Source organism: Mchenga conophoros, linkage group LG19, assembly GCF_057382185.1.
Source record: "Mchenga conophoros isolate Kocher_MC1m ecotype Shallow Benthic linkage group LG19, M_conophoros_male_GT1.1, whole genome shotgun sequence".
NCBI lineage: Eukaryota > Metazoa > Chordata > Actinopteri > Cichliformes > Cichlidae > Mchenga > Mchenga conophoros.
The window spans coordinates 18,699,270-18,721,987 of NC_140544.1; the positions used below are offsets into that span (position 1 = coordinate 18,699,270).

At 38.5% G+C, this 22,718-nt stretch overlaps 1 protein-coding gene and 1 gene segment (V, D, J or C); both read left to right on the forward strand.

Annotated features, from left to right (window-relative positions):
* Positions 1-2,273: 2,273 nt before the first annotated feature.
* slc2a1c (solute carrier family 2 member 1c) lies at positions 2,274-10,405 on the forward strand. The gene is made up of 10 exons (XM_085256495.1): positions 2,274-2,288; positions 2,736-2,834; positions 3,564-3,724; positions 3,813-4,053; positions 6,031-6,193; positions 6,435-6,619; positions 7,143-7,244; positions 7,494-7,595; positions 7,876-8,079; positions 8,560-10,405. Exons 1-10 carry the CDS (start codon positions 2,274-2,276, stop codon positions 8,737-8,739), a joined length of 1,452 nt encoding a protein of 483 aa, XP_085112621.1. The 3' UTR covers positions 8,740-10,405.
* An 8,096-nt stretch (positions 10,406-18,501) lies between these two features.
* Positions 18,502-19,634, forward strand: LOC146552052 (T cell receptor alpha variable 5-like). The segment is given in 2 exon segments: positions 18,502-18,876; positions 19,049-19,634. Coding segments are annotated over 2 exon segments (531 nt in total).
* Positions 19,635-22,718: the final 3,084 nt, after the last annotated feature.

Sequence of the window (22,718 nt, forward strand, 5' to 3'; positions counted from 1 at the left end):
GCAGTTTAGGGCTTACAAGAACTAGTTTTTAAATATAAAGCTAGATCTGTTTTTGTGTATAATGTTTAATTGTGCTCCGTCTGTAATATAAAGCATTTCACATATGACTCAGTGTAGCTGAGATGATCTGCTTTTCATCACCTCTACGCTCTAGGGGCCATTTAATATTTATGCGAACGTATTCAACTTAAAATTAATGATAAAATTTTTTTTCAAATGATGTGGTTTGCACTGAGTGTGGGAAATGTTTACAGCATTTATATTCATTTGGCTTATGAGTCTCGGCAATGAAATACAGTTAGGGGGCTTGTGGATTTTCTTACGAGACAGGTGTGTGCTTAGCTTACATGATTTCATCATAAAGACACACTTAACCCACATTTTGTGCAAACATATAGCATATTCAAACATCTGTCTTTAGTGAATTCTAGCGCAGAGCACAGATATAAGCACATACTCGATTGTGCAATAGTTTTTCAATAAAACTGGATTGGATTAAACATTAACGAGCCATGTAAAGAAACAGGATGTAGCAAAAAGAATTGAGCAATTCACTGACTGAAAATAAAGCAATGGAATAATGAAATTAAGCTTTCCGGAATAGTATATCTTCAAAGGTGAACACTGGAGATGAGTTCATATCACCTATAACAATCACTCAATCATAAGGTTTATTTGGATGACTATTAGAAATCAGAGAGACACAATTATGCCAAAATCAGATAGAAACTTATTATTGTTTTACGTGTTCCCCCTTTGCATAGTTTCTGTATTTGACTGCCATCATTAAAGTTTTGGGTAACGCTGTAATGTGCGCAGTAGATGAATAGGGACCATTTTAGAGCAGTTCCTTTGTAAATACACACAAAAAACGCAGGAAGAGTTTATCACGTCAGCAAACATACTGACATTTTGAGACTAAACTTGCATTTCCGTGCTAGTATTCTTCTGATGGAAGCAGGAGGAAGAGGAGTGAAAGTACACATACATGCTTATACTTCATCACAGTATTATCAATAAAAGCCCTGAGGCCCTAAATTGTGACAGCATTGTGTGATGGGTGTTGTCGTTTCCATCCACATGCCACCTCTGCAGCAGCAGTTCTTTACCCTAAATTTCCAATTAGTTAACCTCCCATTGTAGTTAATCTTTGTTGTTTCAATTAAATTCTCTAAAGCAATTTGTTTTAAAAGGGCAAACCATACAAGAATACAGATTTATACTTCCAAAAGACTCCAGCCTGAAAAAACAAACAAACTACCATGCACAGATGTGTGTCACTTGGGGGATTCCAAGACAGAAAATGCTACCAGGTGCCCAAAGAACATATCAGCCAAAGCATGGGAAACCCTGCAAAGAATGCAGTACGACCTCGTGATAACACGGACATTTAGGCTTTGATAAACTTTAGCATGCCACACTATAACAAAAGTACCTGACTTTTTCCATCTTTGATAAATGCGATTATAAACCGTGGCCTACTCAAAGCACCAAACGGTTCCTCTTAAAACCTTAACTGGGGGCAGTTTTGCGGTTTTCAAAGCAATTTGAGGTTTGAGTGCTGCAGACCCAGAGTCAGTGGGAACTCAGGATGTTGATCAGCTGATTCACGAGAACCAGAGGAGGCCCACTGCTGCCATTTTATCAGATATACCTCAAATTCACCAGCTAGGTGTGACTTCGTCACTGTGGTCACTGGTACAATGTGTGTGTGTGAAGTTTCAGCTGGTAGTTGGTTTAGATACACAGTCATATCTAAAACTCAGGGATGAAGAAGCGATCAACGTAGGACACTCAGGAACAGTGGTGAGGACAATCTTATATAGATGATATGGTCTTCCAACTTTGTTTCGGGACAAATCAAGCAGTCTGGTTGATGCAGTAACACAGGTAAGCATGCAAAAAGACAAGCAAAAATATTTGTATGCAGTAAGTATATAGTTTCATATAGTTGCTTGATTTTTATTTGATGAAACATGTTTTGTGATGCTGTAGGGGAACCGCACTGTGGTTCAAAAACATTTAGTCATATACACTGTATTTGATATATATATGTATATGAAATTTGCACTGCAGAAAAAAATCTCAGTGTCTCTGGTTGTTAGCCGAGTCTTTTTCTTTTGCGGCAAACTCCTATACTACCACTAATGCTTCCTAAACTACAACTGCTAGACTTTCCCCCCCCACTATCTGGTTTTTACAGATAACAAAACCAGGAGAAAAATAAATGCACATACATCCCGAGGGAGTGATACACCATCTCAGACAATCAAATGGCATCTCAGGAGGTTTGTTTGAATCAATGCTTTTCTGTGAACGAGTGAATGAGGCAGAATGAACATAGCGAGGCAGTATCACTTACTCGACTAAAACTCTGGACATGTTGCCAGTGCGCCAAACCCTTGTTGTTCTTGCCAAGCTGGACTTTTACAAGTACTCATATGATTGGCCTGGTTGCTGGAATCATGGGAGGGATCAGGAATGTTAATCAATGAACTGAGGTCATAAGGTTAGAAATCAGTAATGGATTGAGTATTTGTCTTCTATCTGCTTAATCATAACCATAACTACTTTGGATTTTTATGATGATTGTAGTCAATCCAAAATAAGAAAGAAAAAACAAGAATGTAAAGGGTTAAAATGACCTAATTAAGAGGTAGCGTTCTCTTATTAGTTATGAATTAAAAGATATAAAACAAGAAATGGTGCTAACCTCAATTCTGTTTCTGCGGCAGAGCCATCTGACAGCCACGCTTGTGACGTCCATCCTGGGAGCGGTGATCGGCTCCCTGCAGATTGGTTACCACACTGGCAACATCAACGCTCCGGCCAAGGTGAACAGAGCTAGCAGCATCTGAGGGACAGCACACAGATTTATGTTTCAAATTGTATTATAAGTGTGATGTGTAAATTAAAATCTATACAAAGCAATCTGCATTGATCAATAGAATTACTTTTGGAAGTATAAAACTGCAACAAAACATAACTCCAGACATCAAAAAGTAGACATTCTCGTCTGGCTGATATTCCATAAAAGGCCTACATTGTCCAGATATAACAGTTATGCAGAGGGGAATGCTGGAAAGCATGCTGCCTGTCAAACATATTACAGAGCCTCAATAAAGCACTAAATAAGGTAACTCTCCGTCTCAGCTTTGGATTTGGCTCCCTTTTTTGGAATGGTTTTCCATTTTCACAGGTATACTGTTCTAACTTTACAAAATGAAGCAGTTGTTCTACCCACTCAAAAATCCCAAGACAATAATTCCTGAAATTGTTCTTGTGGAGGAAGTGTTTCTGTTACAAAAGAAGCAACACATGAATGATTTTGAACACTGTATTAGTCATCTATGGAAAAAGAGGAATAAAAACATCTTTGTAAACTCTTTTTGTGTGTGTGTGTGTGTTTTACGTGTGTGTGTGTGTGTGTGTGTGTGTGTGTGTGTGTGTGTGTGTGTGTGTGTGTGTGTGTGTGTGTGTGTGTGAGTGAGAGTGAAAAAACATGTCATTGCATCTAATTGAGTTACCAGTGCAAACTGATTCACTTTGGCATTGTTGTTTAGATTATCGAAGAGTTTTTCAACAATACCTGGAGAGCCAGACACAACCGATCAATCTCAGATCACAGTCTTACTTTCTTGTGGTCACTCTCTGTCAGCATTAAAGATTTTGGAGCCTTACTGGGCTCGCTGGGAGTCAAATATTTGGCAGATTCTTACGGCAGGTAAGAAAACCAAGCTAACTTTTGTAAAGTTTCCAACAGTGCTTGCTTCCCCCCACCCCTCCTTATAAATTTGCTTGTTCCCCTCCAGGCGTAACTCCATCCTGATAGTTAACGGTTTGTCTGTGGTCGGAGCATGTTTGATGTTTGCCTCCAAAGCCAGCGAGTCATTTGAGGTCCTCATCCTAGGGCGACTGGTTTTTGGTCTGTTCTGTGGCCTGGTGATGAGCCTTAACCCCCTCTATATCCAGGAAGTTTCCCCCACTAACCTCAGAGGAGCATTTGCTACACTGAACCAGGTGTCTTTCGCTGCAGGCATCCTGGTGGGTGTGGTGAGTTGAGCTTACATTTAACTTACTTCTTACTGCTCTTGGTAAGGAGACACATTAAATTCTGTTCTTTTCATTCAAATTCTATTGTTTGTTCTCAAATTCTGTTCTTTTCATTCTTTTTTTTTTTTTTTTTTTGCCTGTCCCATTTGGTTCTTTAGCCGTCAGAATCCAACAAGGATACCCAATGGATTTATTTTGCCAAATGGATCATCGTGGCATTGCCGTATTGGTCCATTTGATCGATCTTTGTTTTTATTATTTATTTTATTTTATTTTCAGTTGTTACAGACGGGACAGACATGAGTGAGGGATAGGAAAGGGAGAAAGAAAGAGGAAGGAAAAGAAAAACAGAAGGGGAGAGGGACAGTGAGAAAGGGGGGGGGGAATCTCCTGGATCACCTGTTGAGAGAAAAAGAATGTTCTTTTCATTCAAATTCCGTTGTTTTCATTCAAATTCGATTCTTCTCATTCTAATTCTTTTCTTTTCATTTTAATTCCGTTGTTTTCATTGAAATTCCTGTGCTTTCATTCTAATGCTTTTGTTTTCATTCAAATTGCGTTCTTTTGATTCTAATTATTTTGTTTTCATCCAAATTCTGTTCTTTTCATTCAAATTCCATTCTTTTCCTTTAAATGATGTTGCTTTCATTCAAATTCTGTTCTTTTCATTCAAATTCTATTGTTTGTTCTCAAATTCTGTTCTTTTCATTCAAATTCTATTGTTTGTTCTCAAATTCTGTTCTTTTCATTCACATTCCGTTGTTTTCATTCAAATTCTGGTGCTTTCATTCTATTTTTTTTTGTTTTCATTCAGATTACATTCAAATTCCGTTGTTTTCATTCTAATTCTGTTGTTTTTATTCAAATGCTGTTCTTGTCATTCTAATTCTACTCTTTTCATTCAAATGCTGTTCTTTTCATTCAAGTTCTCTTCTTTTCATTCTAATTCCGTTGTTTTCATTCAAATTCTTTTGTTTTTATTCCAATGCTGTTCTTCTCATTCTAATTCTTTTCTTTTCATTTTAATTCTGTTGTTTTCATTCAAATTCCCGTGCTTTCATTCTAATGCTTTTGTTTTCATTCAAATTGCGTTCTTTTCATTCAAATTCCATTATTTTGATTCTAATTCTTTTGTTTTCATTCAAAATCTGTCCTTTTCATTCACATTCCGTTGTTTTCATTCAAATTCGATTCTTCTCATTCTAATTCTGTTCTTTTCATTTTAATTCGGTTGTTTTCATTCAAATTCGGTTGTTTTCATTCTAATTCCGTTGTTTTCATTCAAATTCTCTTCTTTTCATTCTAATTCCGTTGTTTTCATTCAAATTCTGGTGCTTTCATTCTATTTTTTTTTGTTTTCATTCAGATTACATTCAAATTCCGTTGTTTTCATTCTAATTCTGTTGTTTTTATTCAAATGCTGTTCTTGTCATTCTAATTCTACTCTTTTCATTCAAATGCTGTTCTTTTCATTCTAATTCTCTTCTTTTCATTCTAATTCCGTTGTTTTCATTTCAATTCTGTTGTTTTCATTCAAATTCCCGTGCTTTCATTCTAATGCTTTTGTTTTCATTCAAATTGCGTTCTTTTCATTCAAATTCCATTATTTTGATTCTAATTCTTTTGTTTTCATTCAAAATCTGTCCTTTTCATTCACATTCCGTTGTTTTCATTCAAATTCGATTCTTCTCATTCTAATTCTGTTCTTTTCATTTTAATTCCGTTGTTTTCATTCAAATGTTGTTGTTTTCATTCAAATGTTGTTTTCATTCAAATGTTGTTGTTTTCATTCAAATGTTGTTGTTTTCATTCAAATTCTTTTGCTTTTATTCAAATTATGTTCATTTCATTCAAATTCCATTGTTTTCATTCAAAATCTGTTGTTTTTATTTAAGTTCATCAAAATCCCATAATACACAAATAAGGATTTATACGATACATGGATATGACATGAAACTAGCTGCTCGTGTGCTGCAGGTGGCTGGTCTCGAGATAGTGTTGGGCACAGAGCATGACTGGGCCATGATGCTGTCCCTGTCTCTCATCCCGGCCCTCACACAGTATGTGATCCTACCCTTCTGTCCTGAGAGTCCCCGCTATCTGCTCATCAACCGGCAAGAAGAAATCAAGGCCAAAAGTGGTAGGTTCCACTCACTGGACTTACTGTTCATATCGTTTAATAAATCATCCTCTCTCTAAAGAGATTACTCTTTTGTATTATGATATATTAAAAGAGATGAATTCATTTGTATGACATTCTCAAGTTGGTTCCAGAAGTTAAAATGCAGAAATGGTTTACTACGGTTTACTATCCCAGCTTTGTGGATTTCACCTAAACATCCCCTTAGAATATGTTGAAAGTTGTTTCTTTAATCCTGCAGCCCTGCTGAGGCTGAGAGGCAGAGCAGAAAATGTATTTGCTGAGCTGGAAGAAATGAAAGAGGAAGCTGCTCACACACAGAGTCGTGTCACCATCCAGGATTTCTTCAAGAAACGCAGCTACAGGCAACCGATCATTATTGTCCTGATTGTTAGCCTGGGAAGCCAGCTCTCTGGATTCAATGCGGTTAGTGATAAAATCCTCTTAATCTGAAAAATATTTCTCTGACATATATTTCTCATTTTCTATGTGTTGAAATAGATGAAGTAAAAGCTCCTGGCCTCAACTTTAGCTTTACCTTTTTCCTTGGTGTCATGCTATGGTAACCTAACTCTGAAAGACACCAACAAACTGATGCAAAATATGAACTGATCAGGCAAACTGATCAGGTTAAGCTGCTATTTACCAGTCTCTCTGTACCTGACAGCTGCAGAGACTGGCCAGTTCCATCTTACATGAAGACACCCATCCCTTTTGTGGGGATTTTTAGCTTCTTTCCTCTGGATGGAAAGGTGGCTTACTCACTTTTGGAGGGTGCCTCAAGGAGTACTTGGCATTTCTACATTGGCTTCTTTTCTTTTTCAGTTTTGCACACTTGCTGTAACCCTGAGAAGAGCTTGAGGCAATATCTCAACCCTAAAAAAAACCCCATTGAAATATTTCTCAGTTACTCACTAAACTAAACTAAATTCCTGTGCTTTTCTTCCAGATAATCAACTATTCCACCAAAATGTTTCAGGCCAAGTTTGACCAGGCCAAATATCTCACACTGGGTGTTGGGGCCGTCAATCTGACGTTCACTTTGGTAGCAGTAAGTACAAACCAAGTGCTGATCCTTTATATTGCAGTTCAGTGTGTTTTTGAATGCGAAACAATATTATTTATTATATTTAATAGGTTGCTCAATATAATCATTAAATCAGCTGTGCCCTATTTTGTTGATTTTGTCACAGAAAGCATGAAGTTTTGTCATTATTTCTTCATGAATGGTTTAACAGCATGAACCACAAAAGGGATAGTGTTGCATTTTAATACCAGTGTGTTGTTTTTTCCTCTCCAGTTCTTCCTGATGGAGAGGGCAGGGAGGAGGCGGTTGCTCCTGACTGGTTTCATCTCCATAGCAGTGTGCAACTTAATCATGACCGTAGTCGATTCTGTCCTGGTAAAATCATCTATGTGTGGTTGTTTCCATTTGTGCAGAAAAAAGTTATGTGCTGGTTTTGAATGTATATCCAACTTCTGCAAACCCGATCTTATGACATGATTAAATGGATAATATGAAAAATAAACCATGGCATAGCTTGGAGGATGTTTGAAAAGGAAGCTTCAAGTTTAAACAATAGAGAGAAAGACACCATCTACATGTTAACCTAACAGAATTTTCTACATGTCTACATGACTAACCTACAACCATCCTTCCAATTTATTATTTTACTGTGTAGCATCTGGTCCCAGAACTCAGAAGCCTACAAGTGCTGCTGGTTTTCTGCCTGACTTCAGCCTATGAGCTGGGCCCAGGTCCGATCTCCTGGTTCATTGCTGCCGAGCTGTTCGACCAGTCTGGCAGACCTATAGCCATGGCCTTCAGTAGCCTGCTCAACTGGGGAGGGAAGTTTGTTCTGGCACTTCTCTTTCCTCCATTACTGGTGCGTAACATTTATACCGTTGGCCTGCATGCTGTATGACCAAGCAAGACTTCAGGGGAAACTTTAAAGGTGGATTTCTTGTTTGCTTTTGTGAGTTTGCTTACACCTCAGAGAAATAGCTGTTAAATACAGGCCATAAATCTGCTCCATCTGTTATACTGCACATCTGTATCTATAGCAAAACATATAAATCTATTGCTAAATCCTTTAAATCCAGCTTGAAATAATGTAATAAGTAATTAAATTACAGTTAACAAAAGAAGCATCTGTTCCCTATAGTGCAGCAGAAACGGCAGCCAACATGAAATTAAGACCAGTGAACCAAATCAATACCTTTTGTATTTGCTTTCTTTCCTTCTCTTTTTAACATTGTTTTGCTCTTGTGGTATGAGATTCCCACCTCCAGTGACCATTCCTAGGTAAGCAGAGGTCAAATAAAAAACATTAAAAAAAGGATTCTTGTCTGTCTGTCTCACACAGAAAATCTGTGGTGCTTATGTCTACCTCCTTTTTATGATCGTGGCTCTGCTCGCCTTCACCTTCACCTGGATTCGCCTCCCGGAAACAAAGGGTCGTACATTTGATGACATCGCAGAGGAGTTCAGAGGAGCAGAGGGCATCCCGTTGCACAATAAGACTGTATTCAACACTTTCACCTGAGCAACGTGTCAGTTTTGATTGATGGTGGTCAATAATCAGTGTGTAACGAGTCAATTCAATTTAAAGCAACAAAAAATATGCTACAAAACTGTTTTGAATATAAATCTGGTGCTCACAGCATTGAAAATTTACTTTTAAATAACAAATCTTTAACACAAAACAAGAAAACCACAAACGCCAAACCATCTTATCAATGCAATTGCTGTTACTCAAAGCACGCACAGATATTATTTATGCAAAGACATTTTAATACTCAGAGCTCAAAAATGATAATTATTCAAACTCAGAGCACCAAAATTTAACTCCATTAGGTACAGGTTCTGACTCTTACTTTTACCTTACTTCTTTAGGCTCTCCAGCAAAATGACACTAAAAAAATGATATTAAAAGTAGATTATAGTTTATATTTATCCTGCATGTATGAGGCATTTTGTGGTCATTGTGTTGTTATTTTGTAAAAGCGCTAGGGGGAGATTGTGGGAATAGTGGAAAAAGTTTGCAACACATTCTTTGCATAGTTTATAGCTTGTAAAAACGCTGGATTTATTTCCACACCATCAACCAAGCCTCTTTTTTTAATTTTAACACACAAGTGTACCGTGACACACTGCCTGGCAAACAAGAAAGTTAGAACACTTCCAGCATGTCCAAAATGTTTAGTAGAGTTCCTGTAACTTCTTTCCCTCTTGTTATTTCCATAAATCTGCTAGTTATATCTTAACTTAATATCAGGTAGCAAATGAGATTATTGTAATTCTTAAAAATGGTTTTGTAGTGATCCAATTAGATGTTTTTGCTTATCTAAAAATTGTACTTTTAAATGTTCAGCCTAGTTTAAGGCACCATCTGTACCTGATCTCCTATGGAGCCTTTCTTAGTTGGATTCTCAGCGGTGCAGCCTTACAATTCATTATTTGTGTGCAAAATCTCACATGTCTCTGAATTGTGTATATTTGTAATATGCCTGAAAACCAACCACAGCTCTGAGGATAAATATGTGATCCAACACCATCCACTTTGACTCGCAGGAACCGCAGAGGGAGTGAGACCAGGAGATTAGAGGACAAGTTTGGCTTTTAAAACAGCAGGGGGTCAGAATAAAATGGAAATGAATAATGCTGTACTTGTCTATTCAAAGTCAGTTTCTAATAACTCAAAAACAGAGCCAGAACTCAGTCAGCTTGTAAAGGATATGTTCTCATTTGTCTATGGACAGCTTGTTTTTTCTTTTTAGACACACAAGCAAAGTCCACAGAGACTATGATTTAAAAGGCAGATCGACCGAGCAGGGTGTTTAGAAAACAACATTCAGGATTTCATTCCATTTTCCAACACTTTGTGTAAAAATATGTAAACAGCGCCATCTACTGGACCAAACCGTCTCTTTTAGTTATTAATCCATAAACTACATGCAGATATATGTTGGTAAATGACTTAAGTGGCTTTAGTTAGTGGTGCAGCAAAGAGGAGACAACTGATCAAGTGGACAGCACGGTGAAAGGGAGACAGGAAACAGTTTTCACACTGCTATGTGTAGCCTTTGTAAATAAAAAAACAACAACAATACTGTATTGTTATAATAAATGAGTGTATTAAAAAAAACTGCAATATCAAGTAATTTTCTCTGATAACCCATCCTGACAAAAACAAAAAAGGAAGATTGAATCCATGAAGCCATGCATTTGTTTTGCTTGAGGATATTATTAAAAATACCTTCACCACCCTTTCAACTGATCCTATTTAGTCACTGTGATTTGAGTAAAACACAGAAGGACTGCTGTGTAAACTTTTATTTCACAGCTAGAAAACCCATAGCAACATAAAAGTAACAGCAGACAGTATTTATTTATTTTTTAATTACAAGATATTAGTTTATTTTTTATGAATTTCGAATGATAACATAAGTAAAATGGCTTTGATGGACTGTAGGGGGAACCAGAGTACCAATTATATTACATCTGCAGTTGGACTGAAAGTCTTGCTACATATAGAGCAGTTCCTCAGAATCTGGGGACAATATAATCTAGAGGGACAGTCTCACCAGCAGCTTTACATATCTCTGTACCTACAGTATATACGATGCTGACACCTTTTGTCCAACAGAACATGAATACAGTTCTCAACAAAGTCATCCTCGGATTATTCTTCATTTTAAAGTGGGATTCAGGTAATCTGCAGTCTGATCAACATTTTTAATGTTTTTGCAGTTGTTGTGAATGTTTTGTTTTGTTTTGACAGTGTTTGAGTGAAACACTATGCTACATATAAAAGGTTGTGTGTGGTAACATCTTCTGTTAAACTCGTAGGTGATGGGAGTGATGTCACCCAAAACTCCACGATTTGGAAAAAACAGGGCGAAGATGGAACCATAAACTGCAGACATACCAAGAGTGTAGACTATTCTCAGATGTATTGGTACAGACAGCTGCCTGGAGAAACTATGAAACTCGTTGTGTTCACAAGTACAGCAAAACCTGATCATGATTTTGGAAATTTCAGCAGGGAGAAATTCGCAGCCACCAAGCCTGACGCTTACACTGGGACGTTCACAATAAAGAATCTGGAGCCTACAGATAAAGGCTTGTATTTCTGTGCTGTGAGCAAACACAGTGATACAGATGCACCAAGTAGCTGAACAAAAACCCCAGCACACTGTCAAAGTCTTACCTACTAATCTCCTCTACTGTGGTACCCACCACACAATACATGCACCTGCAGCTTTTTATCTGTGACAGTTATTCTTTATATTCTGACTTTATAAATCAAAAACATGTCTCTATAGCTTTTAATTGTACAAGGCAAAAAGACAAATGTATGATATTTGTGCCTTAAATGTATGAAAGAGAAATAATTAGCAAGTGTTTAAAATTGTAAATGCTTTACTATATGATAGTTAAATTGTCCACTTCTGGTCATGTTAACTTTTTTTTTCAGATCCAGTCAAACTAAAATAAAATAAAAGGAGATCCACTGAGCTGAATAATCAGCCACACTGCGAGTTAGTTTCTAAAGAAAGAGGAATCTACTTCATTTGCAGTGCCCTTACCACAGTAGGTGGAGACAGACCTCAATAAATGAAATAATCACTTGCACAGACTGTCGTATGATGACAGCACTTTTCTCTTCTAGTGAAAGCAATGACGTAGACAACTCCTCACACCTCCTATGGTCATCATCTGGTAACAGCGATCTATTCTCATCTACAGCTGGTGAACCAACTATACTGAAAGGATCGCTAGCTTGAATTGTTTAAGATGATCGTTGTGGTTTCTATACTTTGTTTTCTTAACTTTCCAGGAATTACAGGTAGGAAAATAACAATGATAACAATACAATTCAAATTTAATGATTTCTGTGTTTAAACTCTTGTGTACTTTTACACAGGTGATGCGAAAAAGTGTCTACCAAACACCTCCTTCCATCATTAGGAGAATTGGTGAATCTGTTCAAAGTGAAATCAAATGTTGACATAGCATACCAAATTATCAGGTCATTCTCTGGTACAAACAAGACCAACATCAAACTTTGGAGATTCTGGGAAATCTCAACATCCAGGTGGCAAAAAAAGAAAACAATCTGAGTGGAAATATCAGCTTTGATGGAGATGGCCGTGAAAAGTCAGCACTCACCATTTATAATGTAAAGTTAAATGACAGTGCAGTGTATTTCTGTGCTGCCAGTCAGCACAGTGCTGCAGTTCACTGTAAAGTCAGTACAAAAACCCTTTCTCTTATCTGCCCAACACACCAAAAAAAGCCTTAAGGCTCCTGAGCACCTCACAGCTAACTTCTTTCAGGATCTACAGTATCTAGGATACCTTCAGTCTGGATTATTCAAACACTGAGGACAATGTGCAAAGGGAAAATCAGCTTTAATGGAAATTGCAAAAACATTCAGCTGCAGATTCAAGATGCAAATTTCCTTTTCCACTCCATCCCAAATGTTCTCTATGTGACTGAAATCTGGTGACTGTGGAGGTCATTTTAGTACAGTCAGCTCTTTGTGATATTCAAGAAACCAGTTTAAGATCATCTGTTCAAAGTCACTTTTCTTCCCCATTCTGATGCTGATTGATTTGAACTTCAGCAGTTTGTCACAACCTGGTCAACATGCTTAATCCAACTGAGCTTCTGCCATGTGATTGAATTTTATTGAGTAACACTCCCACATTTTGAAACAACTTATTTAAATCGACAGTTATTTTGTTCTAAGAAATTTTGGATAACAAAACAGTTTTTTAATGCTAAAAATAGTAGAAAGGAAAATAAAAAACCTATAATAATGTGCATCATTACAGGTCAAACATATGGAAGTTATATCAACCAGGCCTCCATGCTTTGGAAAAACCAGGGTGAAGATGCAACTCTAAACTGCAGCCATGTCATGACAATAGAGTTTTACCAGATGTACTGGTACAGACAGCTGCCTGGAGAACCAATGAAACAAATGGTTTACACTATCCCAAACGCCGAACCTGACTTTGAGCCAGACTTCAGGGATGAAAAATTCTCAGTAACAAAGCCTGACGCTCGCAGTGGGACACTGACAGTGAAGAATTTGGTGCCAGGAGATCAAGGCTTGTATTTCTGTGCTGTCAGTATTCACAGTGATACAGTCACACTCAACACCCGTACAAAAACCTCAGATCATGAACTGTAGGGGGATGTCAAGGACCACAAATACTCACAACTGAACGTGGATTCATCATGTGAATAGTGACACCACAGATAACAGGATGACAGAGCTCCACACAGAGCAGTGACACTCCCACCTGCAACTCTGTATGTCAACATAAATTCATAGTTTCATTTACTCATTCATGCCTTACATCAAGCAGACCTGTGAATTAGGGCTGCCACGATTAGTCGACTAGTCACGATTACGTCGACTATTAAAATCGTCGACGACTAATTTAATAGTCGACGCGTCGTTTGAAGCTTTGTAAGATCACAAAAGCCGCAGGAATAAGTAGTAGGATTTAAGAGTGTAATAACGGACTGAAACAGAAGATGGCAGCACTGCATGTACAAGGATGCCAGCTGCCGTTAAACCCCGAAGAAGAAGAAGAAGAAGCTGCGTCCCAGAATTCATAGCGCGGCCCTGCTCAGTTTCCAACAATGGCGGCAGCTAGTTAGTTTTAATGTTACTCTTATTATTCTTTCTGGGTCACAAAATAAACGTTTAACATATTTTCAGGCGAGAATGTAGCTGTGTAAACCTCAAATATTTGCTCAGTTTATCAGGACACCACATATTTTCAAAAGCGCTCCGACGTTTTCGGAGACATCTGTTACCCACTAGCTCGATAGCTATCCGGGGGCTAGGCTCACTAGCGCCGTGAGAACACCGGACTCCCGGCTAATCGTTTTCAAACCCACCGCCGTCTTTCGCTACTCAGGTTAAACATTTAATATAAGTCACTTAGATAACTTAAAAATGTTATTGTTTGGCTTTTTTTAGTATTTTATTTGTTCCTGAGTAAATCGGTTTGGCTGAGATTAAAGTTATAGTTTTTACACAGCAGAATAAACGTCAAGCAGACAGCTGATTATCAGAAGTGTGAGATGCTCCAGAATATACTCCGGTGCAGTGGCGGCTGGCCCATAGGGGGCGCTCGGGCTCCGCCCCCCCAAATGTGGAGGAGTAAAAATATATATTTTTAAAAAATTCATCAATGATAGTTTTACTATGTGTGTGCCCATATACAGCCAGGCGTATTTTAACATTTTCACCAGCTAACTCATTAAAGTTCAACCAACAAACGGTGTTTTTCTTCTTCTGGGGCGCTCGTCAAAGCGCCCTTGATATGCAGCGAAATAGCCTATCATTAAATGGTTGCCAGGGGAAAATAATAAATATTTGACCTATCAGCGTCGCTGAATTAAATGGTTTGGGGGCGCTTAAAATTGCGCCCCTGCAGAAAACGCGCGAAGATTTGCTGTTCTAGAATTTTACCTCAGTCAGTAGCCTAAGTGAGCTATAAGGTCAGAGAGAGACGATGCAATAAAAATATTAAATATTAATTTTTTTTTTCACTTTAAATTGGTCAGTCTTTTAAAACTACTTCTCCCTGAAATATTCATATAAAGTTTTAATTATATTTTCGTTGTTTTAACCCTTTAAATTACAAAAAAACTAAAAAAAAAAACTAAAAAACTAAATATTTTCCCAAAAAAACATTTGAAGTAATATTTGATTGTTATTATAATTAGGCCTTTAGATGGACTAAAGATTGGCACCAAGAGTCATTTCGATCGCCTTTTATTTTTTTTTCCAGAACCAGAAAATGGTCTCCAGGCGGCAAATGCTGCTCGTCGAGGCCGAAATGAGTGCATTCTCCCGGGTTAACTCGCGACGATGATCGGGGGGCATGTTGCGTCGGACTCCTTTTTCCAGCGCACACTTCCGGTACCACGTGACAACAAATACGTCATTTCCTGTTGACTAAAAAAAAAAAATGCACCCTCTCATGGTCCTAGGGACCGAAAAATGGTCCGCCCGATCAGCGGGCGAACCCGCTGCTGCACGCCGGAAAAGAGGCGTCATTTCCCGCAGGTCTGTCCAAGCAGCCCGCTGTTTTCCAGCAGAGGTCAAATGTGAAGCAAGGGCGCCATCCGGTGGACAAATAAAAAAATTACAACTCTAAGGCCTGTAGTCCAAAACAAAACCTAAGCTGGAGACCTGACGACCCCTTTGGCCTTAATTTTTCTGGCGTGAAAAATAGCGTTTATAATGGGTTTCAATGTGGACATTTTTGTCCAAAGGGCCTAAGGTGGATGGATTGCTGTAACTTAGCCATTTTAGGCTGATTTAATGAATTGACACCACAATTAAAAAAAATAAGTAAAAAAAACATTCTTTGACAAATTTGGCTTTAATCCACTCAACACAGTGAAGATGGTTTAAAACTAAAAATGAAAAAGACAATAAATGTCCTTAAGACCCCCCAAGGGTTTAAAGAACACACTGTGGAATCCCCAACGCCAGCGTGAGTGTGTATTCTTTTGGCTACCCTGCTAGGTGTTTTGCCGCCTCCTCTCAACCACTAAACGCAACCCGACGTTACAATATGGTTGTTCATTTTAAATTTAAATTAAAATTGTGTTGTTTGATGTACTCATTAAATGGGTCATTTTAGTCGATATCATAAAAATTGCCCCCCCTGAGATTTTTTTCAGGAGCCGCCACTGCTCCGGTGTCTTGTTATATTTTAGATAGCAAGGAGTTTATTAAACTTCACCGAAACAATCTGCAGATTTCATTAAAATTTAATAAACTCTCATTTTGTCTTTATTTTTAGTTAGCACCTTAAACACTTAAAGCTGTAAGCTAATGATAGTTATATAAGAGCAGATGCTGCTGGTGCAATAAGCTGTAGTTTTACGTCCAATGGATTTGATTAGTCGACTAATCGCAAAAATAATCGGTGACTAGTCGACTATCAAAATAATCGTTTGTGGCAGCCCTACTGTGAATATAAATTGATCTATGCCATCTGACAAAGAAGGTTCAAGTTTCTTCTACTGAAGCTTTACAGTTCCCACTCAGTGGGTAAAATCTCAGACATGTCTCAACTCTAAATTTGAAAGATGTCTGAAAAGCAACCACAGCTCTGAACATTAAGTCCAACATGTTGGAGGACACCACACAGGGTGTGGAACCAGAATTTGTATGTTCAGAAGAAAAAATAAACACCATTTTTTTTTCCTATCTGAATACAGAGACAGCTATCATCTTGTATTCAGCACCGACAAGCTGACAAACATCTTATCAGTCTTAAAGTTTGAAATCACAACTAAAACTCATGGCACTGATGGACTGTAGGGGGACACCGAGTGCCACGTGTTTCCCACCTGCAGCTAGACTGAAAGTGATGATATGTATAGAGCAGCTCATGGGATCACATCACACACTGTAGTGACAGTCTCACCTGCAGCTCTTCATATGCTGACACCTTCTCTCAAGTAGAACATGGATATTGTTTTTATTAAACAGCTTGTCTTCGGATTATGCTTCATCTTAAAGAGGACTTCAGGTGATTTACAGGTTTAGCAATATTTCCATGTTTTAGCCATCACCGAGAGTTATTCAGGTGTTTTCAGAGTGTTTCAATGTAAAACTGTGCTACATATAAAAGGTTGCGTGCGGTAATATCTTCTGTTAAACTCGCAGGTGATGGGAGTGATGTCACCCAAAACTCCATGATTTGGAAAAAACAGGACGAGTATGCAACAATAAACTGCAACCACACAAAGGATTATACTTATTCTCAGATGTATTGGTACAGACAGCTGCCTGGAGAAACTATGAAACTCGTTGTGTTCACAAGTACAGCAAAACCTGATCATGATTTTGGAAATTTCAGCAGGGAGAAATTCGCAGCCACCAAGCCTGACGCTTACACTGGGACGTTCACAGTGAAGGATCTGGAGCCTAAAGACAAAGGCTTGTATTTCTGTGCTGTGAGCAAACACAGTGATACAGATGCACCCAGTATCTGAACAAAAACCCCAGCACACTGTCAGTGCAAAGTTTTACCAACTAATCTCCTCTACTGTGGTACCCACCACACAATATATGCACCTGCAGCTTTTTATCTGTGACAGTTATTCTTTATATTCTGACTTTATAGAGATGATCAAAAATATTCTTGGCAGCACATGATATTTGTGACTGAAATGTATGATAGAGAAAATAAGAAGTACTCAGAATTACTGTAAATGTTCTACCGTGTAATAATTAAAGTGCTCACTTCCAGTCATGTTTACCGTTTTAGATCCAGCTAACTGAAACTGAATAAAAGGAATCGATTTAGCTAAATTAATAATCAGCCACACTGTGAGCTGTTCCTCTATAAAGTCTGAGCCACAGCATCTAACTCCACATAGCCATAACTCCATTTACTCCACTAGGTGGAGACAGAGTTCAATAAATGAAACCATCACTTTCACAGACTGTCTTATGAAGATTCTGCTGCTCAGCTATGACGTGCAATGACACAAACAACTGCAGACACCTCCTCAGGTTATCTGTTACCAGCGATTTATTGTCATCCACAGCTGATGAACTGACAATACGCAAAAGGACAGTTAGCTTAAATTGTTTGACATGATTGCTGTGGTCTCTATATTTTGTTTTCTTCACTTGCCAGAAATGACAGGTAGGGAAAACAACAACACTAATGATAAAACACATAATGTATTGTTAAAGATTTCTGTATTTAATGTCATTTTTTTTGCTTTTCCACAGGGGCATCTGACACAAAACGTGCCAACCAAACACCTCCATCCATCATTAAGAGAATTGGTGAATCTGTTGAAAGTGAAATCAAATGTTCACACAGCATACCAGGTTATCAGGTCATTCTCTGGTACAAGCAAGATGAAAAAGGAGTCCTACAATTTCTGGGACACCTAAATCTGGAATTTCCAAACATTGAGGATGATGTCAAAGGGAAAATCAGCTTTGATGGAGATGGCCAAAAATATTCAAACCTGGCCATTTCTAATGTTTCAGTGACTGACAGTGCCGTGTATTTCTGTGCTGCTAGTCAGCACAGTACTACAGATTCCACTGAAGTCAGTACAAAAACCTCTCCTAATGCCTCTGACAGATTCATATCTGAACACCTGCTGCCAGTCTGCAACCAAATCCAGACATTGAAAAAAATGACAGACTAACCGATGAAATTTGATCCCCTTTGAAGTCACATTTGAAGCTCAATTAAATCCTTAAGATTTCCTTTAATTGGTGAAAGCAGCAACAAATTAATTATGTTCACTGACAGAACACTGACATGCAATTCCTATAATCAAGCTGGACCAGTTTCCTTGTCAAGAATTTCAGTCAGCCAGAGAAAATTTCAAAAAAACAATCAAAAAAATACAACATGTTCTAAAATCCAGCTTCCTCAGTCATCATATGTTGTTGTTAATGGAAATCATGACCTGTAGGCAGACCAGCAGCGGATGTATGCTTGCATCTACATCCGGAGTGACAATTTCATTGAGCAACACTCCCGCCTCCAACTCTTCATACAACTGTCTCAAACAGGTCATGCCAAACAGAATGTGGACATCTTCATCATGAGCAAACGACGTCGCCTCATATTTTTATTCTTATTGCTGTGGGTATCAGGTAATTCCCAATAAACTTTATAATACAAATTCAACTTAAACCATTTCATGTTTTTAAGCAATTTATTTTAATTGCCTGTCATTTTGTTTTAAGAGATTTAGGATAACAAAAAATATGTAATGCTTAGTAGAAATGAACAACTGATCATGATCGCTTCTATTGTTACACACAGGTCTAACTGATGGGGGGGAAGTCAAGCAGACCTCCATACTCTGGAAAAACCAGGGTGATAATGTATCTATAGAATGCAGTCATACCTATGGCAGTAGCTATTTCTATATGTACTGGTACAGACAGCTGCCTGGAGAACTAATGAAACAAATGGTGTTTACTACTGAAAACTCCCAACCCGACTTTGAACCAGACTTCAGGGATGACAAATTCTCAGCCACCAAGACTGACGCTCACAGTGGGACACTGATAGTGAAGAATTTGGTGCCAGGAGATCAAGGCTTGTATTTCTGTGCTGCTAGTATGCACAGTGATACAGCCACACTCAACACTCGTACAAAAACCTCAGATCATGAACTGTAGGGGGATGTCAAGAACCACAAATACTCACAACTGAACGTGGATTCATCATACCAATTCAACTCAAACTTCTTAATGTTTTGAAACAATTTATTTCAACTTACAGTTATTTTGTTCCAGGAAATTCTGGATTACTAAAAATCTTTAATGCTGTACAAGTAGAAATGAACAAAATTTGAGATGATAACTTTTATCGTTACACACAGGTCAAACCTATGGAAGTGATGCCAACCAGATTTCCATGTTATGGAAAAAAGAGAATGAAGATGCAACTATACACCGCAGCCATACCAAGGGCAGTAGCTATTACCAGATGTACTGGTACAGACAGCTGCCTGGAGAACTAATGAAACAAATGATGTTTCTGTGCTGTGAGTGAGCACAGTGATACAGCCACACTCAACACCTTTACAAAAACTCCAGATCATGAACTGTAGGGGGATGTCAAGGACCACAAATACTCACAACTGAACGTTGATTCATCGTGTGAATGGTGACACCACAGACAACAGGATCGCAGAGCTCTCTCTTCACCACAACAGATCAGTACAGTGTCCACATCACTGCAGTCGGCGCTTCAACCTGTCTGTCAGCCTCATGCTCCTCCCTCCCCTCACTTGTGAACAAGACTCTCCACCTGGGGTAGTGACTCTGACCCTCTGTGGGTACATCACCATTTTGCAGGTCTTGCACTTGGAGGCGCTGATTCTCATTTCCGGTGTTTCACACTTGGCCTTGAACATCTGCAGTGCCAGCTGCAACAGTTGAAGTCTTGGCTAAGCCATTTACAGACTTAAGGGGGATCCTAAATGACATTTACAATCCCATCTACAATTAGAAAGTATGTATATAAACACACATGTGCACATACAGTGGGATGTAAAAGTTTGAGCAACCTTGTTAATAGTCATTATTTTCGTTGGTTGTTACAATAAAAAAATGTCAGTTAAATATATCATATAGGAGACACACACAGTGATATTTGAGAAGTGAAATGAAGTTGATTGGATTTACAGAAAGCGTGCAAAATTTGTTTAAACAAAATCAGGCAGGTGCATAAATTTGGGCACTGTTGTCATTTTATTGATTCCAAAAGCTTTACAACTAATTATTGGAACTCAAGTTGGCTTGGTAAGCTCAGCGACCCCTGACCTACATACACAGGTGAATCCAATAATGAGAAAGAGTATTTAGGGGGGTCAATTGTAAGTTTCCCTCCTCTTTTAATTTTCTCTGAAGAGTAGCAACACGGGGGTCTCAAAACAACTCTGAAATGACCTGAAGACAAAGATTGTTCACCATCATGGTTTAGAGGGGGGATACAGAAAATGGACTCAAAGATTTAAGCCGTCTGTTTCCACAGTTAGGAACATACTGAGAAAATGGAAGACCACAGGCTCAGTTCAAGTTAAGGCTCGAAGTGGCAGACCAAGAAAAATCTCAGATAGACAGAAGCGACGAATGGTGAGAACAGTCAGAGTCAACCCACAGACCAGCACCAAAGACCTACAACATCATCTTGCAGCAGATGGAGTCACTGTGCATCGTTCAACCATTCGGCGCACTTTACACAAGGAGATGCTGTATGCGAGAGTGATGCAGAGGAAGCCTTTTCTCCGCCCACAGCACAAACAGAGCCGCTTTAGGTTTGCTAAAGCACATTTGGACAAGCCAGCTTCATTGTGGAATAAGGTGCTGTGGACTGATGAAACTAAAATTGAGTTATTTGGGCATAACAAGGGGTGTTATGCATGGAGGAAAAAGAACACAGCATTCCAAGAACAACACCTGCTACCTACAGTAAAATATGGTGGTGGTTCCATCATGCTGTGGGGCTGTGTAGCCAGTGCAGGGACTGGGAATCTTGTCAAAGTTGAGGGACACATGGATTCCACTCAGTATCAGCAGATTCTGGAGACCAAAGTCCAAGAATCAGTGACAAAGCTGAAGCTGCGCCGGGGCTGGATCTTTCAACAAGACAACGACCTGAAACACTGCTCAAAATCCACTAAGGCATTCATGCAGAGGAACAAGTACAACGTTCTGGAACGGCCATCTCAGTCCCCAGACCTGAATGTTATTGAAAACCTGTGGTGTGAGTTAAAGAGAGCTGTCCATGCTCAGAAACCATCAAACCTGAATGAACTAGAGATGTTTTGTAAAGAGGAATTGTCCAAAATACCTTCAACCAGACAATCATTTCACAATCCAGACTCTCATTGGAACCTGCAGGAAGCATTTAGAGGCTGTAATTTCTGCAAAAGGCGGATCTACTAAATATTGATTTCATTTCTTTTTTGTGGTGCCCAAATTTATGCACCTGCCTGATTTTGTTTAAACAATTATTGCACACTTTCTGTAAATCCAATAAACTTCATTTCACTTCTCAAATATCACTGTGTGTGTCTCCTATATGATATATTTAACTGACATTTTTTATTGTAACAACCAAAACAGGAAAATAATGACTATTAACAAGGTTACCCAAACTTTTGCATCCCATTGTACACGCACACAAAATACGTGTTTGTGGGATCAATTCTAAACTATAGCGACAGTCTCACCTGCAGCCAATAGGACATGGATACTGTTTTCATCAAACAGGTAGTCCTCTGATTATTCTTCATTTTCAAGTGGACTTCAGGTCATTTATAATCTGATGAACATATTCATATTTTTCCCAATAATGTAAGAGTTCCAGGGGTTTTCAGAGTGTTTCAATGGAAAACTGTGTCAAATATATATCGCATGTAGTAAAAGTTTGTGTTAAACTCACAGGTCTGTCACAGAGACTCCATAATCTAGGGGAAAACACAGGGCAAAGATGCAATGATCAGCTAAAACCACATCAATTCATCGTTATAAAATTAATTGTGTTCACCAGTTATAATGTTTACCGTTTTAGATACAGTCCCACTGAAAAGAAACAAAAGGAATACATGTGTTGAATTAATAATCAGCGGCACACCAAGTCAGTTTCTATAGAAGGCTGAGGGCCAGAATCTAACGCCACATGGCTTGTGCTCCATTTACAGTACCCTCACTCCAGTAGGTGGAGACAGACCTCAATAAATTAAATCTTCACGCCCACAGATTGTCGAATGACAACAGTGTTTTCCACTGCTAGTTTAAGAAATGAAGTAGAAACCTGCTGACACCTCCCATGTGCATCATCTGGTAACCGCGATCTATTCTCATCCAAAGCTGATGAACCGACTATACTGAAAGGAAAGCAGAGATAAATCGTTTAAAATGATCATTGTGGTCACTATATTTTGTTTTCTGCACTTCCCAGAAATTACAGGTAGGGA

What these genes read in the sequence shown, in the direction of transcription:
- slc2a1c (XM_085256495.1), top strand. An exon ending in AGAAATCAAGGCCAAAAGTG is followed by an intron (nt 6,194 to 6,434) that starts GTAGGTTCCACT and finishes TTAATCCTGCAG; the next exon opens with CCCTGCTGAGGCTGAGAGGC. An exon ending in TTCTCTTTCCTCCATTACTG is followed by an intron (nt 8,080 to 8,559) that starts GTGCGTAACATT and finishes TGTCTCACACAG; the next exon opens with AAAATCTGTGGTGCTTATGT.